This window comes from Odocoileus virginianus, chromosome 3 (assembly GCF_023699985.2).
Source record: "Odocoileus virginianus isolate 20LAN1187 ecotype Illinois chromosome 3, Ovbor_1.2, whole genome shotgun sequence".
In the NCBI taxonomy this organism is placed as follows: domain Eukaryota; kingdom Metazoa; phylum Chordata; class Mammalia; order Artiodactyla; family Cervidae; genus Odocoileus; species Odocoileus virginianus.
The window spans coordinates 77,181,707-77,199,542 of record NC_069676.1 but is presented as its reverse complement, the minus strand read 5'-3'; the positions used below and the strand labels follow the sequence as shown (position 1 = coordinate 77,199,542).

The 17,836-nt window shown below is 41.8% G+C and overlaps 2 protein-coding genes across 2 annotated transcripts in view; one reads left to right on the top strand and one right to left on the bottom strand.

Annotated features, from left to right (window-relative positions):
• Nucleotides 1-10,565, bottom strand: part of LOC110135842 (V-type proton ATPase subunit S1-like protein) — a 37,093-nt gene extending 26,528 nt beyond the window's left edge. The window contains exons 1-2 of the mRNA XM_020891178.2: nt 10,422-10,565; nt 5,661-5,707 (exon numbers count right to left, since the gene is read on the bottom strand). The gene's annotated coding sequence lies outside the window, so the exon portion shown is untranslated. The remainder of the gene's footprint in view (nt 1-5,660; nt 5,708-10,421) is intronic.
• A 64-nt stretch (nt 10,566-10,629) lies between these two features.
• On the top strand, nt 10,630-12,744 carry RPS23 (ribosomal protein S23). Its single transcript, XM_070465775.1, has 4 exons — nt 10,630-10,912; nt 11,363-11,522; nt 12,191-12,311; nt 12,430-12,744. The coding sequence occupies exons 1-4, from the start codon at nt 10,909-10,911 to the stop codon at nt 12,574-12,576; spliced, it is 432 nt and encodes a 143-aa protein (XP_070321876.1). The 5' UTR covers nt 10,630-10,908; the 3' UTR covers nt 12,577-12,744.
• Nucleotides 12,745-17,836: the final 5,092 nt, after the last annotated feature.

Sequence of the window (17,836 nt, the reverse complement as noted above, 5' to 3'; positions counted from 1 at the left end):
AATTTTAAAAGGGCATCAAAGAACAGCACTGTCAATTCCTCCTAGATCCTACACAGAGGTTTAACTACATAACAAGATTTTAAAGATCAACCTTGAGTATTAGTAAGACTACATGGCAATACACTATTTCTTTAGTTCCACAGAATAGATATGAGAAGAAATAACAACTATACCAAAAAGTTGCTAGAATGAGAGGATAAGAAATCTCATTAATTTTGGATAAAGGAAAAGTTGGGTTTAATAATTTAATCAGGAAAAATGAAGCACTCAATATTCATCATTAGTAGTTATACAGAGTGTGTAAGCATCTGTCTCACTTTTCCTGCTGCTTCTTGCCCACTTAAAGCTGTTATTTTATCTTGTCACATTTGATAGCAACTAATGCCTCAATTTTAATAGCTAAAGCACTAGGAATAACTTCTAAGCATTCTAAAAGCTCCAATATCAACTGTCAACATTATTAAAACCCTTAGCTATTCTTCCCCAAAAGCTAACTTCTATTTCATACAGTACCAAGAATCAGCATCACCCTTGACTTAAGTCTCCCCATCAACTGATCTAACTTATGAAGATCAATTTTTCTTTCTAGTTGAGGTAGGAGGCTCTGAGAGAAGTCAAATAATACTACTCTTCTGCCCCACCTCTGCCTTGTACTCAGTCATGTCCCATTCTTTGAGAACTCCCTGGACTGTAACCTGCTAGGTTCCTCTGTTAATGGAATTTTCCAGGCAAGAATACTGGAGGTGGTTGCCGTTTCTTTCTCCAAGGGATCTTCCCCATCCAGGGGTTGAACCCATGTTTTGTGTGTCTCCTGCACTGCAGGTGGATTCCTTACCCACTGAGCCATCAGGGAAACCCTGCCCCACCTGAGTGCTAAACTTTTAATAACTGAGAAATTAAACAAGAGGTTGGGTTCCCTGGTGGCTCAGTCAGTAAACAATCTCCCTGCGATGCAGGAGGCCTGGGTTCGACCCCTGGGTTGGGAAGATCCCCTGGAGAAAGAAATGGCAACCCACTCCAGTATTCTTGCCTGGAAAATCCCATGGACAGAGGAGCTTGGCGGGCTATATCCCCAAGTCCACGGGGTCACAAGAGTCAGACATGACTTAGTGACTAAACCTCCAAAACAAGATGTTAGACAAGTAGAGGGTCAAATACCACCTTTATTACTATGAAAGGACAGACTGGAGGAGAAGTTTAGTCAAGGATCAAAATAGATTCTAACTTAACCCCTCCTGGCAGAAGACAGACATGGCAGCCTATCACGGTAATACCGGTTTCTCACAGGGAAGAGAGGACTGCCCCAGAAGAAACAGTAGGAAATGCATGCTCCATGGGCAGGCTGGGTCCCAAAAAGGAAAACAGGAAAAGCTGAACATGTCTAAACTGTTTTTTCTAAACTTAACACATGAAGAGAGATGTCACCTCTTCTCACCTGGCATGGAATGAGTAAACTGGCAGAGATGTTACACTAATCTAACTTCTTCTATTGGAGGAAATACTAGGAAAGAAAAAAAACGTGTTCTCCTTCCTTTCTCCATGCCCCCGACATTTTTAGAACTACCAAATAGGATCTTTTGTGACAAAGTGTCTTCTGGTTTTTACATACCTTTAGTAACCCATGGACATTGGGTTGCAAATTATAATAAGACTACTTTAACCTTAAGAACTACACCCTTTCTTTTCTAGCCAGCTTTGCTGGCTAGAAAACTATTTCCCATCAATTCTGTGCCATATTTACATTCATCAAACTTTTTCCTTAGCTCCTTAAAAATCAAAATTGTGTCTTATAACTAACCTGGGAACCAACAAACATGTTCTGGTTAAGAAAGTTAACTTCTCTAAGTCTCAATTTAAATGGTAAAATAAATAACTCCTACCACATAGGAGTTATTGTGTGGGTTAAAAGAAATGATGCAGGTGAAATTCTAAGCCTGGCACCTAAACAGTACTCAGTATGCCTCAGAGACCAACGTGGTGCTGGTGGTGGTAGTGATGATGATGACATCAATGATTTTGCTCTTTCCAACATGATATAACCCCAAATTACATCATGACCTCTGACATCTCACCTGTTCTATTGCAGCAGTCCCCTCCTTGGAGAGCCTAGGCTTTCTTGTCCCCCTATGGTGCCCTACCTTAGCTGTGCACATCAGATTCTTGTCACTCTTTCACCTCTGGCTTCTCATCACACTCAGAATAAAACCCAGACTCCTTATCTTGGCCTGCAGGTTGGACATGAGCTGGTCCTGCCCAGCCCTTGAACTTCACCTTCCTCAGTTTTCTGGCTGGTTCACTACCCTTTAGCCAGGACAGCTTTCTTTTCTTCTGGTTCCTCAAGCTGATTCTTGTTTGAGTACCCTTTTAGAAAATTTAGGGCCCAAGGTCAAAGGAAATTCTGTATCCTTTCAGGCTCCAAATTACATAATAAGTTCTTTTTTAGGATGTAAAAAATTCAAAGCTCCAAATACAGAAATAAAATCCTTTAAAAATTGTATTCATGGCTACAGTAATCAAAATCCTTGGTTCATAGCACACCCTAACCATTAGTTCACGCTTTATTTATTTGTTTGTTTCTATAATAATATAGTAATTAAACCTACTGCATAAAGTAAACACAACCCAACATCCCACTATGGTCCCCAGTCTCTCCACACAAATGTCACTATCATCCTGAATACAGGATACAGAAGACCTGATCAGCACTATCAACCACCTGGGGTTAATTAACACTGATAGTACATTCTTCCTCAGCAAATATACTTTCAAGTGTACAAGGAGAATTCACTAAGAGTGACTAAATCTGGGCCATAAGGCAAACCTCAACAAATTTTTAAAATACTGCAATCAAAAACTGACATTCTTAGACCATAATGACACTAAATTAGAACTAAATAACATAGATATTTAGAAGCTATCAAAATATTTGGAAATTAAATAATGCAATTCTAAATAATCCATAAGTGAAAAGGGAAATCAAAAGAGAAATTAGCAAATGCTTTGAGATGAATTAAAACTAAAATATAACATACCAAGACTCAAGTAATATTTAGAGGGACAGTCATACCACTATATATATTAAAAAAGGACAAAGATCTCAAATCAATAACAGAAGCTTTCCTTTAACTCCAAAACAAGCAGAAAAAAATAAATAAGAAAAGATAAGACGAGAAGTCAATGAAAATGAAGACAGAAAAACAATAGAGAAAATCAGTGAAAGCAAAAGCTGGTTCTTTGAGTAGATCAAGAAGATTACTAAACTTTGAAGTGACCAAGAGAAAAAGAGAGGACTTCCCTGGCAGTCCAGTGCTTAACACTCTACACTTCCAGTGCAGGAGGTGCAGGTTCAACCCCTGGTTGGGGAAGTAAGATCCCACATGCCACGTGGCCAAAAAAACAAAACCGAAAAGTATACTTTTTAAAAAATTTTAAAACTTCAAGAAAATTAGAGACACCAAGGGAACATTTCACACAAAGATGGGCACAATAGAAGACAGAAACAGTATGGATTTCACAGAAGCAGAAGATATTAAGAAGAGGTGGCAAGAATACACAGAAGGTCTATACAAAAAAGATTTTAATGACCCAGATAACCAAAATGGTGTGATCACTCAACTAGAGTCAGACATCCTGGAGTGCGAAGCCAAGTGGGCCTTAGGAAGCATCACTATGAACAAACCTACTGGAGGTGATGGAATTCCAGCTGAGCTATTTCAAAACCTAAAAGATGATGCTGTGAATGTGCTGCATTCAGTATGCCAGTGAATTTGGAAAACTCATCAGTGGCCAAAGGACTGGAAAAGGTCAGTTTTCATTCCAATTCCACAGAAAGGCAATGCCAAAGAATATTCAGACTACTGTACAATTGCATTCATCTCACATGCTAGGGAAGGAAAAAGCAATCCTCTTTATCATCCTTGCCTGGAAAATTCCATGGAGAGAGGAGCCTGGCAGGTTGAAGTTCATGGGATCGCAAAGAGTTGGGCACGACTTAGCAACTAACACACACACACACACACGCTAGCAATGTAATGCTCAAAATTCTCCAAGCCAGGCTTCAACAGTACATGAACTGAGAACTTCCAGATGTTCAAGCTGGATTTAGAAAAGGCAGAGGAACCAGAGTTAAAATTGCCAACATCCGGTGGACCACTGAAAAAGCAAGAGAATTCCAGAAAAAAAAAACATCTACTTCTGCTTTACTTACTATGTCAAAGCCTTTGACTGTGTGGATCAGAACACACTGGAAAATTCTTCAAGAAATGGGAATACCAGACCATCTTACCTGCCTCCTGAGAAATCTGTATGCAGGTTAAGAAGCAACAGAACTGGACATGGAACAAAAGGCTGGTTCCAAATTGGGAAAGGAGTACGTCAAGGCGGTATATTGTCACCTTGATTATTTAAATTGTATGCAGAGTACATCATGCAAAATGCTGGACTGGATGAAGCACATGTTGGAATCAAGATTTTTGGGAGAAATATTAATAACCTCAGATATGCAGATGATACCATCCTTATGGCAGAAAACAAAGAGAAACTAAGGAGCCTCTTGATGAAAGTGAAAGACGAGAGTGAAAAAGTTGGCTTAAAACAACATTCAAAAACCAAAGATCATGGCAACCAGTCCCATTACTTCATGGCAGACAAATGGGGAAACAATGGAAACAGTGAGAGACTTTATTTTCTTGGGCTCCAAAATCACTGAAGATGGTGACTGCAGGCATGAAACTAAAAGACGTTTGTTCTTTGGAAGAAAGGCTATGACAAACCTAGACAGCATATTAAAAAGCAGAAACATTCCTTTCCCGACAAAGGTCTGTCTAGTCAAAGTTGTGATTTTTCCAGTAGTCATGAATGAATGTGAGTTGGACCATAAAGAAAGCTGAGCACTGAAGAATGGATGCTTCTTTTGAACTGAGATGTTGGAGAAGACTTGAGAGTGCCCTGGACAGCAAGGAGATCAAACCAGTCAAACCTGGAGGAAATCAGTTCTGAATATTCATTGCAAGGACTGATGCTGAACCTCAAATTCCAATGCTTTGGCCCCCCGATGAGACGAACTGACTCATTGGAAAAGACCCTGATGCTGGGAAAGATTGAAGGTAGGAGGAGAAAGGGACAACAGAGGGTGAGATGGTTGAATGGCATCACTAACTTGATGGACATGAGTTTGAACAAGCTCCGGGAGCTGGTCATGGACAGGGAAGCCTGGTGTGCTGCAATCCATGGGGTCACAAAGAGTCAGACACGACTGAGCAACTGAACTGACTGAACTGAGGGTGGCTACTGTAAAATTAGAAAAAAAAAAAAGAGAGAAAGAAGATGCAGATTATCAATATCAGGAATGGAAGACGAGACATCATTATAAATCTATGAATATTAAAAAGATTATAAAGGCATACTACAAACAACTTTATGCCCATACATTTGACAACTTAGATAAAATGGACAAATACCTTGAAATGCACACATTACCAAAACTCACTTGAAAAAAGATAACCTGTTTAGTACTATATAGCATTTTACACTCATTGTTAAAACAACTTCCAACAAGTATATATAACACATATATTCATGCAATATAGAATGTCATAACAACTTTATGAAGTAATTTTGAAAACTTAGATGAAATAGACATACTCTAAAAAATGACTTACCAAATCTGACTCAAGAAGAAATCATGGTTCTCTGAATAATTCTGTAACTAGAGATTTAGTTTAAATTAGATTTAATTAAAAAGATATTTAAGCTGTTTATAACCTTTCCACGAAGAAAGCACACAGCCCAGATGATTTTACAGGATGTTTTACTCAACTTTCAAGGAACAATCTATCCCAACTTTATATGAACATTCCTGTGACTATCAACTCAGGTTGTAACTTGTCTTTTTCTCTCTTTCAGGTGTATTTTTTTTTTAACAATGTTCTTAATATGGTCAAATTTATCATTCTTCTTATTTAGAAATATTTTCCTTTCCTAAGTTCATGGAGATATTCACCTTTGTTTTCTATTCAGAATTTTTTAATTTTACTGTTGACATATAGGACCTCAATCTGCCTGCAACTGATTTTTGTTTTTAGCCTGAAATGGTGACTCAATTTAATTTGGGTAACCACTTTTTGTGCAGCTCCATCTGTTTGACAATTGTTCTTTTACACACTGATCTGACATCTAATTCTGTTACTTCATAACATTCTATCCTCTTTCTAGAGGAGTTTTTTGCTGGACTCTGTATTCTATTCATTAGTCAAGTCATCAACTTCTGTACTAACGCTACTCTATCTTACTTGCATGCATGCTAAGTCGCTTCAGTTGTGTCTGACTCTGTGCAACCCTGTAGACTGCAGCCTGCCAGGCTCCTCTCTCCATGTGATTCTCCAGGCAAGAACACTGGAGTGGGTTGCCACGAAGGGATCTTCCAGACCCAAGGATGGAACCCTTGTCTCTTACGTATCCTTCATTGTCAGGCAGGTTCTTTACCTCTAGCGCCACCTGAGAAGCTCACTAGCCTCATAGAAATTTCTCATATCTAGTAGGGCCAGGCCTTCAGAACCGTTTTGCCTAGTCTTGGCTCTTTACTTGGGCTTCCCAGGTGGTGCTGGTGGTAAAGAGCCCTCCTGTCAAAGCAAGTAGACCTAAGAGACACAGGTTCCTCCCTGAGTTGGAAAGATCCCCTGAAAGAAGGACATGGCAACCCACTCCAGTATTCTTGCCTGCAGAATCCTAAGGACAGAGGAGCCTGGCAGGCTACAGTCCATAGGGTCGCAAATAATGGGGCACGTTTTAATTGACTCAGCAAAAAAAAAAAAAAAAAAAAGGCTCTTTACTCCTCCAGCATCTCATGGTTCATTGTAATCCTTCCCTTATAATCACTCTCAACTCCCTTGCCCTTCCTCGGGCACATTTACTGTAAATAGACTCCACCCCTAGGCCAACTATCTACTCAGTCACTGTATCAAATGAATCTGAAGAATACACAAAGCCATGCTAACTGATGTAACTTCACAACTATGGTTTCAAATGGGTCCTCAAAATTCTCTTGTCAACCTATCCTCTCACACTTCTAAATCAGAAGGCAAAATTCATGTTAAGACCTAATCCCCAATGTGATAGCATTAGTAGGTGTGGTGGGGGGGCATGTCTTTGGGTGTAGATTAGATAGATATAAAGGAGCCCCCAGGAATGGGATTAGAACTCTCATAAAGAGACCCCAATATATCAAATATATCTCAATAAAACTGAGAAACAATAAAACAATGAAATATAAATAAAAGTGACCCCAGAGCTGCCTTCAACCTTTGAGGCTATTGCAAAAGAGTCTATGAACCAGGAAGCAGGCTCCCAGCAGACACCAGATCTTCCAGCACCTTAACCTTGGATTTTCCAGTCTCCAGAAATGTAAGAGATAAATTTCTATTGTTTATAAGCTACCCAGTTTATGGTATTATGTTATAGCAGCCTGAAAGGACTAAGACACTATAAACAGAGGTAATAAGAGTATTTACCTTTTAGCATTATAAGAATTAAATGAGTTAGTAAATGTCAAGCACATATAATAATGTGAAAGTGAAAGCTGTTCAGTCATGTCTGACTCTTTGCCACCCCATAGACTATACAGTCCATGGAATTCTCCAGGCCAGAATACTAAAGTGGGTAGCCTTTCCCTTCTCCAGGGAATCTTCCCCCCAAGGATTGAACCCAGGTCTCCTGCATTGCAGGTGGATTCTTTGCCAGCTGAGCCACAAGAGAAGCCCAAAATAATATGCGGCACACAGTAAATACTATTTAATGTTAGCATTGTTATCCTAATGATGATTTCACATCTTACCCCTCTACACAAACCTCTTTTCCCTGCTCTTTCTCTTCACTGATGATCCTGCTTATTTCACTGACATAAGAGTAGTAAAAGAGAAGTTCCACATCTTCCAATCAACAGATCTTCCAATTTACTTGCAGTTGTACCCCTATGCTGTGCCTTCTCTATTACTATAGATAAATTGTTACTATTCCTAAGATCAATTCCTCCACTTGGGGACTTCCCTGGTGGGTCCAGTGGTTCAGGCTTTTCCACAGCAGGGGGGTGCAGGTTTGATCCTTGGTTGGGAGCTAAGATCCACATGGTACAGAAAAAAAAAAATTCCTCCACTTAGGCACCCCTCTAGTATACTCAAGGATTTGCTCATGCAATTATCCCTCTTCTCTGTGAATTTTCTATTTGTGTCTTCTTGACTGGAATAATCTTATCACTATATAAAAATATTATAAAATGTGATGTCTTAAACCCATTCTGACAAATCCTGTCCAGCTGTAGCCCCCTTTCTCTGCACATTATAGAAAAACTCCTTACAAAAACTGTCCATAATTGCTGTCTACACTTCCTTCCTTCCCATATTCTCTTGACTCCAATCCAATCAAGCTTATACCATCACCATTTCATGGGATCCCCTCCTGACAAGGCACCAATAACCTCTACATTGCCAAATTGAAAAGACAGTTCTCAGTCCTCATCTTACCCTTCCTTCACATTTGCTACCTTCTACCCTCTTCACTTGGCTGTTGTTAAAGTACAGCATTAGCTACTCCTCAGTCTATTTTGCTTCATCTGCTTCTCTGTCTTACTACTAAGTATCTGTGTGCTCAAGGCTCCGGCCTGCAACCTCTCTCTGTCCTGTATTTGCTGTTGTTTAGTCGCTATGACATGTTCAACTCTTTTGCAACCCCATGGACAGACTGTAGCCCACCAGGCTCCACTGTGCATGGGACTTCTTGGGCATAAATGCTGGAGTGGGTTGCCACTTCTTTCCCCAGGGGATCTTCCCCACCCAGGGATCAAACCCTTGTCTCTTGCATTGCAGGCAGATTCTTTACTGCTGAGCCACCAGGGAAGCCCTTCTCTGTCCTACCTGCAGTCGTTCCCTAAATGATCTCACTCAGCGCCAAGGCTTTCAGTGCTATGTATTCACTGATAACTCTCTGTAACACCATACCCACATATCTAATTGACCATCTGGCATCCCTACCTGGAAGTCTAACAAGCATCTCAAACTCAATGTATCCTTAACAGCACCCTTAATATATCCCCTTCTAAATCTACTCCTTTCCCAGTATTTCCCACACAGTAAATAACACAAATCATTCAATTTACCCAGGACGCAAATCATAATTAACTCCTTTCTTACAGCCTACATGCATGCTTGCGTGCTAGGTCTTGTTCAACTTTTTGAAATCCTATAAACTGTAGCCCGCCAGGCTCCTCTGTCCATGGGATTCTCCAGGCAAGAATACTGGAGTGGGTTGCTGTGCCCTCCTCCAGTGGATATTCCCAACCCAGGGATCGAACCTAGGTCTCTTATGTCTCCTGCATTGGAGGCGGGTTCTTTACCACTAGTGCCACCTCACAGCCTACAGTCATGAACAAATCTTGTTGGCTCTGCCATCAAACTGTAAATCTAATCTCACCACTTTTTACCACCTTGGACTAAGACATGCATTATCTCCCAACTGAAATAGGGTAACACTTCTCAACCGGCCTCACAGATTCATCTCTTAGTTTGTTCCTCCTCACAACAGCCAGAGTGAACCCACAAAAATATAAGCCCTGTCTTGTTACTCCCCTGCTGAAAACTTTTCAAAGGTATCCAATCACAGGAAGAGTAAACAGTCTTTACCATGGTCTTCAGGATCCACAGGTCCCCGAGCACTCTCACACCTCACCTATTGCCATACTACTCTTCAAGCACTCAGCTACCCCCTCCCTGACCCTTCAGCTCTTAACAAGTACCAGCCTCATTCTATACTTACAGAGGATCCCTCTTTTTAGAAGACTTCACCCATATACCTGTTTAGATGGCTGTCATTTCTTTAGCATCTCAGCTCAAATGTAATCTCCACAGAGACAACTTCTACCACCACCCTACCCAGAGCAGCCACCTGCCTCCCCAAGTCAATCACCTAACCAGCTGCATTTTCTCCATTGTACTTATCAATATGTAAAATTATTTTTATTTTTAAATACACTTATATTTTGTCTTCTCATACCTACAATATAAACTTTCTAAGAGCAGAAACCTTAATTATTTTGTTGACTGTTACATCAGCAAGTGCCTGGAACAGCAGGCAGGATCTAAGACATTTTTATAAAGAGTTGTGACATAAACCAACATCCCAGAAAGCTTTCTTTCTTTCTTCCTTTCTTTCTTTCTTATTGTAAGAAATGGATTTATTTACAGAGAAACGCGCTCCACAGAATGTGGGCCATCTCAGAATATGAGAGGCTCCAGAAAACTTTTGTATCTATTTCACTCTCCAGGACAAGCTGAGTTCACTGAAAGAATCAAGGTTCCATAACTAAAACAGCAGCTTTGGGAGTTTAAGACTGGGTCTCTCACTAAAGCGTGAGCTTTTAAATACTGCGTCACCTTCTTTCACTAAATGTTTTTCAATTTACTGTGCTTTTTGTGAGAGGAGTTAAGGTTCCTCGGAGGTCTAACTTTACGAACTACAAGCACAAAGCGCTCTCCGCAGCACACGTAGCCGCCCTGGGCCTCTCACTCAGCGCCTCAGAGCCCGCCCCGCGCGTTTGCTCAGAGCGCCTGCGCCGGGCGCCGGGCTCATGCAAAGGCTTCTGGGATTGGTAGTCGCGGTTTCTTCCGTCCGCGGTATTCGCATAAAAAGAAAGAAACCACAGCGCACATTAGATATCCCCGAATTGCACGCAAATTAGATAAGACGCAGATTCTGGAAAGTGGTGCAAGCTTGTCGCTTTCTACCGAGGGGCGCCAGCCGGGATCAGGCGCGGCGCAGACAGCCTCAGGGGCCCTCGGCTGGGCGGGGCTTGCTCGCGGGGGCTTGTGGCTCCTTCCTGCGCTTCCTCTCTCTTTCGCTCAGGCCCGTGGTGCCGGCAGGATGGGTGAGTTGTCCCCTCTGCTGGACAGAGCGACTTGCACGTGGAACTTGGGGTTTCGGGGACCGGCGGGAAGATAGGAAAGAGAGCGGTGAGGGAGAGCCGTGGGAAGGGCCGGTGGGGAGCGCCGGGGGAGCGCCGCTGCTGCAGCCACATGGCCCGGCGGGAAGGGGCCTGCGCGGCGCGGAGCCGGAGTTAAGAGGGACGCCGGAGCGCCGTGGATTTCCCCCTGAGCGTTGGCGCGGGGCTTCGCCCCTTTGAGAAAGTGTAGTCATTGGAGCATTTGTGTCCATGTCTTAGCTGACTCAAGGGGAACCCTGTGGTTCGGCCCGTGGGCCAAGGTGTGATGTCAGAGCCTAGCGGCCGGTAGTCTAGGTGAGGCTGATACTTGAGATAATGTGGAAAAACAATTGGGGGCGATTTTACTGGGAAATCTAAGGTGATTGTGATTTTTAGGCAAGTGTCGCGGTCTTCGTACTGCCAGGAAGCTCCGTAGCCACCGACGAGACCAGAAGTGGCATGATAAACAGTACAAGAAGGCCCATTTGGGCACAGCCCTGAAGGCCAACCCTTTTGGCGGCGCCTCTCACGCCAAGGGAATTGTGCTGGAAAAAGTGTAAGTGAAAGCCCAGTGTTGGTTCCTTCATGGTTTTAGTATGGTAACTCGGGATAAATGCATTTAACGGTTGATGTGAATTCTAGGTTTTTGTGTGTCCACGTTTTTTGGAACGTTAGATAAGCCCAGAAGATTTTTAAGCATTTAATGCTACTTTAGAAGGAATTGGGGTGACATCGGAGGAGAGAAAGTAACCATAAACAAGGGGCATTCTGAGAGCTTCATGTGTGTGGAACTTTAAGCGCCCATCAGCTGGTTCCTCTTGGCACTCCCCATGTTTCCACTTGAGAAGACATGTAGAGAAGTTACTTGCCTAAGTAACAGCTAAATACGGCTAAGATTGAGCCACATGGATTTGCCAACACTCAACTGTTTTTTTACTTTACAGAAGGATAACTTTGTGTGACCCTATCAAATTTAGTGAGGGAATCCATTATTTCTAGCTCTAGTTCTTGGTTCATGTTTTATCGCTATAAAGAGGCCGTAAGTTTGCCCTGATGTTGGTCTGATGAATTTAAGACTGAAGAAAAACTTAGCAATAAGTTAGGGATTTAAGGTTATGTTGAAAAGGTAGGAATACTGCAGTTTCTAATAAGCTTTATACTTCATGAAGTAAAATATGTCCCTTTTCAGAAAGCCAAATTACTCTTACTCTGTTTATGTTGCAGAGGAGTTGAAGCCAAACAGCCAAATTCTGCCATCAGGAAGTGTGTCAGGGTTCAGCTAATCAAGAATGGCAAAAAAATCACTGCTTTTGTACCCAATGATGGTTGCTTGAATTTTATTGAGGTGAGTGTTTTAGTCATCGTCTGTTTCTAGGGGAGTTTCCCCCAGTTGTTTATAGGATGGATGGGTGTTTTGGGTGATTGCCACTTACACCAGAAGTAAACTGTTGGTTTTATTCCAGGAAAATGATGAAGTTCTGGTTGCTGGATTTGGTCGCAAAGGTCATGCTGTTGGTGACATTCCTGGAGTCCGCTTTAAGGTTGTCAAAGTAGCCAATGTCTCTCTTTTGGCTTTATACAAAGGCAAGAAGGAAAGACCAAGATCATAAATTTTGATGATGAAAGCACGATAGTAATAAATTTTCATATACCAAAAATATGTTCTTTGTCCTATTTTCCTCACCCAAGGAAAACTGTCGATTCAGGATTTTCTAGAGTAAATGGGATTCATAAATTTTTTTTCTCTGTGAAATAAACCATATTAGTTAAAGCTGAAATATACAGTATGTTGAGAAAACCCAACCAACCCAGTTGATAGTAGGAATCATTTTGAAATCTTGAGAAACATTCTTGGATCTGCCTCCTTCAGTTCAGTCGCTCAGTCGTGTCTGACTCTGCGGCCCCATGAACTGCAGCACGCCAGGCCTCCCTGTCCGTCACCTCTTCCTCCTTAGGGACCCAGTATTGTCTACTGTGCTCCCTGGGTCGGGAAGATCCCCTGGAGAAGGAGTGACAACCCACTCCAGTGCTGTTGCCTGGAAAATTCCACGGACTGGGGAGCCTGGTGGGCTACAGTCCATGGGGTTGCAAAGAGTCGGACTCAACTGAGCAACTTCACTTCATGCTCAGGTTACTCTGCTTTAGTGATTTCATTTTACCTAAAGGCTATCAATGTGTTGTAATTGAGTTTACAGTAGCAAAACTTAGGCATTACACGATGTAATAGGTAGGTGTTAATGAAAGTGTATGCCAAGCAAATTAAGGCAGAGAAAAGAAGTAAGGGAGATCAGTTACGGCCTAGATTTTATGTGTCTTGAGCTTGTCACTAAAGTAGATTTTTGAGATTTAAAACCTTGAGATTTACTTCGAGGCACACTAATGGAAATGTCTAGGTAGAAATGGTCTAGATGGCTTACATTTTGATAATTGAAGCTTGGATGTTAGTTGGGTACATAGGGATCCCCTGCCCACAAATTGCTTTCAAAATTTCCATAGGAAGAAATGATAAAATTATATCTAAAACTTACTAGCCTTACAAAATGTGTGGTTTGAAGAACTGCTTTTGGCAGCGTCAGTAGGTATGAGTTAATTTACTCTCTGGTCAAAGTCTAGTGTTAGGTTATGTTTTGGATATTTGGGCTTCCCTTGTGGCTCAGGTAAAGAATCCACCTGCAATATGGGAGACCCGGGTTCGATCCCTGGGTTGGGAAGATCCCCTGGAGAAGGGAAAGGCTACTCATTTTAGTTTTCTTGCTTAGAGAATTCCATGGACTGTAGTCGATGGGGTCAGAGTCGGACACAACTGAGTGACTTTAGATCAAGAACAGAATCCTTACTGTGGCGATAGGAGACCCTGTTGTGTTTTCTGCCTACTTAGCAGCACTGACTCTCTCACTTGCTCAAACCTGCATTCACCATCCAGCTTCAGGGAGAACCTGGTAGGTTGCTTGCTGCTCCTCCCACCACAAACCACTGATCCCAAATTCACACTTCACACTTGTGCTTACACTTGTCACAACTGTGTGATTATTTGTCTTTCCACAAGGGTTCAGTTCAGTCGCTCAGTCATGTCCAACTCTGCAAGCCCATGGAATGCAGCAGGCCAGACCTCCCTGTCCATCACCAACTCCCAGAGCTTACTCATACTTCTGTCCATCGAGTTGGTAATGCCATCCAACCATCTCATCTCAACCACGTCGTCCCCTTCTGCCTTCAATCTTTCCCAGCATCAGGGTCTTTTCTAATGAGTCAGTTCTTCCTATCAGGTGGCAACAAGTATTGGAGTTTCAGCTTCAGCATCAGTCCTTCCAATAAATATTCAGGACTGATTTCCTTTAGGATGGACTCATTGGCTCTCCTTGGTGTCCAAGGGACTCTCAAGAGTCTTCTCCAACACCACAGTTCAAAAGCATCAATTCTTTGGCACCCAGCTTTAGAGTCCAACTCTCACATCCATACATTACTGAAAAAACCATAGTTTTGACTAAACAGACACCTTTGTTGCAAAGTAATGTCTGCTTTTTAATATGCTGTCTAGGTTGGTCATAGCTTTTCTTCCAAGGAGCAAGCATCTTAATTTCACGGCTGCAGTCACCATCTGCAGTGATTTTGGAGCCTCCACCAAAAAGTCTCTTTCCATTGTTTCCCCATCTGTTTGCCATGAAGTGATAGGACCTGATGCCATGATCTTTGTTTTAGTTCTTTGCTTTCTGCCATAAGGGTAGTGTCATCGCGTATCTGAGGTTATAGGTATTTCTCCGGGCAATATAGATTCCAGCTTGTACTTCATCCAGCTCAGCATTTTGCATGATATATTCTGCATATAAGTTAATAAACAGGGTGACAGTGTATAGCCTTGATGTACTCCTTTCCTGATTTGGAATCAATCTGTTTCATGTCCAGTTCTAACTTGCTTCTTGACCTGCATACAGATTTCTCAGGAGGCAGGTCAGGTGATCTGGTATTCCCATCTCTTTCAGAATTTTCCACAGTTTGCTGTAATCCACACAAAGGCTTTGGCATAGTCAATAAAGCAGAAGTAGATGTTTTTCTGGAACTCTTGCTTTTTTGATGATCCAATGGATGTTGGCAATTTATCTCTGGTTCCTCTGCCTTTTCTAAATCCAGCTGAACATCTGGAAGTTCATGGTTCATGTACTGTTGAAGCCTGGCTTGGAGAATTTTAAGCATTATTTGCTAGCATGTGAGGTGAGTGCAATTGTGCAGTAGTTAGTTTGAATATTCTTTGGCACTGCCTTTCTTTGGGATTGGAATGAAAGACTAGAGATAGGCTATTTTTTAATTGAAATTAACATAAGATGCACATGTTAACTTTGCCTGCCTGCAATACAGGAGACCTGGGTTCCATCCCTGGGTCAGAAAGATCCCCTGGAGCAGGGAATGGCAACCCAGGAACCTGGTGGGCTACAGTCCATGGGGTCACCGAGAGTTGCGCACTGCTGAGTGACTAACACAGTTCATGGTTGCCATTCCAGCTAGCGCCTCCAGTTGTAGTCACTGGTTAAAAAGCCATTCCCAAAAGCTGACCAAGTGCTTCTGGATGGGTGTAACTGATCCAAACTGGAAGCTCCTGGGCCGCACTCACCTGGACTAAAAGGAGGCTGTGGAGGGCCACATGGTTACACCCCAGGGCACAGGCCTAGGCATATGAAAGGCACCCTTGGCAGGAGGGCGTGGCTCTGGCAGCAGGAAGCACTATATTCCAGCAGGGTGTGCAGAAATGTGGAGGAGTCGGGATGAGGGCCTAGAGGAACAAATAAGCACCTCCTCCAGCATCTAGCTCATGCAGCCCTGAGAAGTCAGCTGAACCTGTCGAGATGAACAAGCCTGGATAGAGTTAAGATACCCTTCGATGAAGGCTCGTGCTTGTCTCCTGGGTGCCCCAGGACACCCTGTCCTGTGACACCTGACTGACCCATAAATCCACACAGGTGCCTCAGACCCAAATGTTTGATCCTGATGTGAGTTCTCTGCCTTCTGTGTAGTCCCACCATCCCACTGCTCAGTCCCCCAGCAGCCTTGTGATCAAAGCCCCTTCATTCTTGGATTCCCTCCAACCTGACCCTGCTATAAGGAGAGCAATGAGGCACTAACCTTGGGTGCATATTTTAAACAATCCGAGCATCTCTTTGCGACCCCATGGACTATACAGTCCATGGAATTCTCCAGGCCGGAATACTGGAGTGGGTAGCCTTTCCTTTTCCAGCGGATCTTCCCGATCCAGGAATCAAACCAGGGTCTACTGCATTGCAGGTGGATTCTTTACCAACTGAACTACCAGGGAAACCCTTGGTGGAAATAGAAGAGTTAATTCTAAAATTTATATGGAAAGGCATTGGAATAGCTAAAACAACATTGAAAATGAATAAAGGTGAAGGACTCACAAGCTGGTTTTAAGACTTTGTTTGTAGCTACAGTACTCAAGAGAGTTTGATATTGGAGGAAGGACAGATGCAGATTAGTAAACTGGAAACTGGAAGTAGGTATGACCAACTGATTTTTGACAGAGATACAAAAGCACTTCAGTGGTGGACAGATAGTTTTGTCAGTATATAGTGTGGACTTTGATTAGCAAGAAAGTGGACTTAAACCTACATTTCCCACCTTATACAAAAATTAACTAAAATGGATCATATATCTGAATATAAGCTATAAAAACTGTAGAAGACAGAAGAGTTTCATGACTTAGGCTTAGGTGAAGAGTTCTACAACGTTACACCAAACACATTCCAGAGGAAGAAAGCATAATGTGGTTTTCATCAAAATTAAAATATTTTGTTCTGTGAAATATCTTGTTAAAAGGATGAAAAGAAACTATAGGCTGGGAGAAAATATTTGCAAATCATATACCCAGTAAAAGACTTGTATCCAAAATATATGAAGAACTTTCTAATCTCAAAAGTAAGAAAACAATCCTATTGCAAAATGGATGAATGAACAAACATCTCACTGAAGAGATGACAAGCACATGAAAAGATGATTAACATCATCTGCCATTAGAAAATGCAAATTAAAAACATGAGATATCACAAGTATCAAATGTCTACAAAAAAATACCAAGGACTGGCGAGCAACTGGATTGTTGGTAGGACTCTGAAATAGTTGTCACTCTAGCAAATTTTGGCAATTTCTTATAAAGCTAACATATAGTTAGGATCCAGCAGTTGTACTCCTGGGTAGTTACTACACAGAAATGAAATGTCTGCCCACACAAATCTTCTGCACACATGTTTGTGGCAACTGCATTTGTGATAGCCAAGAACCAGAAGCAACCTAAATGCCCTCCCTTCAGCGGGCAAATAAACTGGTTACATCCATAAATGAAAAGCTTCTCAGTCATAAGACATGTCGCATGCAACAACTTCTTTGAATCTTAGTGGTATGCTAAGTACAAAAAGCCAATCTCAAAAGGTTACATACAGCTTGTATCATTTCATTTATATATACTTCTTGAAATGACAACATTACAGCAATAGAGAAGAGATGGATGGTTGCCATGGGGTGTAACGTCAAACTATAAAGGTTGAAAGAAGAGAATATGTGTGTGTTGATGAAACAGCTCTGTGTCCTGATTGTGGAGGTGTTCACACAAATCAATACTTGGGATGGAATTTCATAGTCCCTCAAAAGTATATGTAACAATTGATGAAATGCAAGTAAGTTCTGTAATTTAGTTAATACTATTGTAATGTCAATTTACTGGTTTTGAAAATACACCCTTGGTTATCAAATATGCTATTAAGCCGAATTTGGGTGAAGTATACAAACTATTCTTTTTTTGCAACTTCTTGTGATTCTTAGTTACAAATTAAAAGGTTTAAAAATTGTGAATAAGTAATTATTTAACTT

Excerpts from the sequence above, each read along its gene's own strand:
- RPS23 (XM_070465775.1), top strand. Across the intron at positions 11,523-12,190 it reads GGAATTGTGCTGGAAAAAGT|AGGAGTTGAAGCCAAACAGC; the intron begins GTAAGTGAAAGC and ends TTTATGTTGCAG. Across the intron at positions 12,312-12,429 it reads GTTGCTTGAATTTTATTGAG|GAAAATGATGAAGTTCTGGT; the intron begins GTGAGTGTTTTA and ends GTTTTATTCCAG.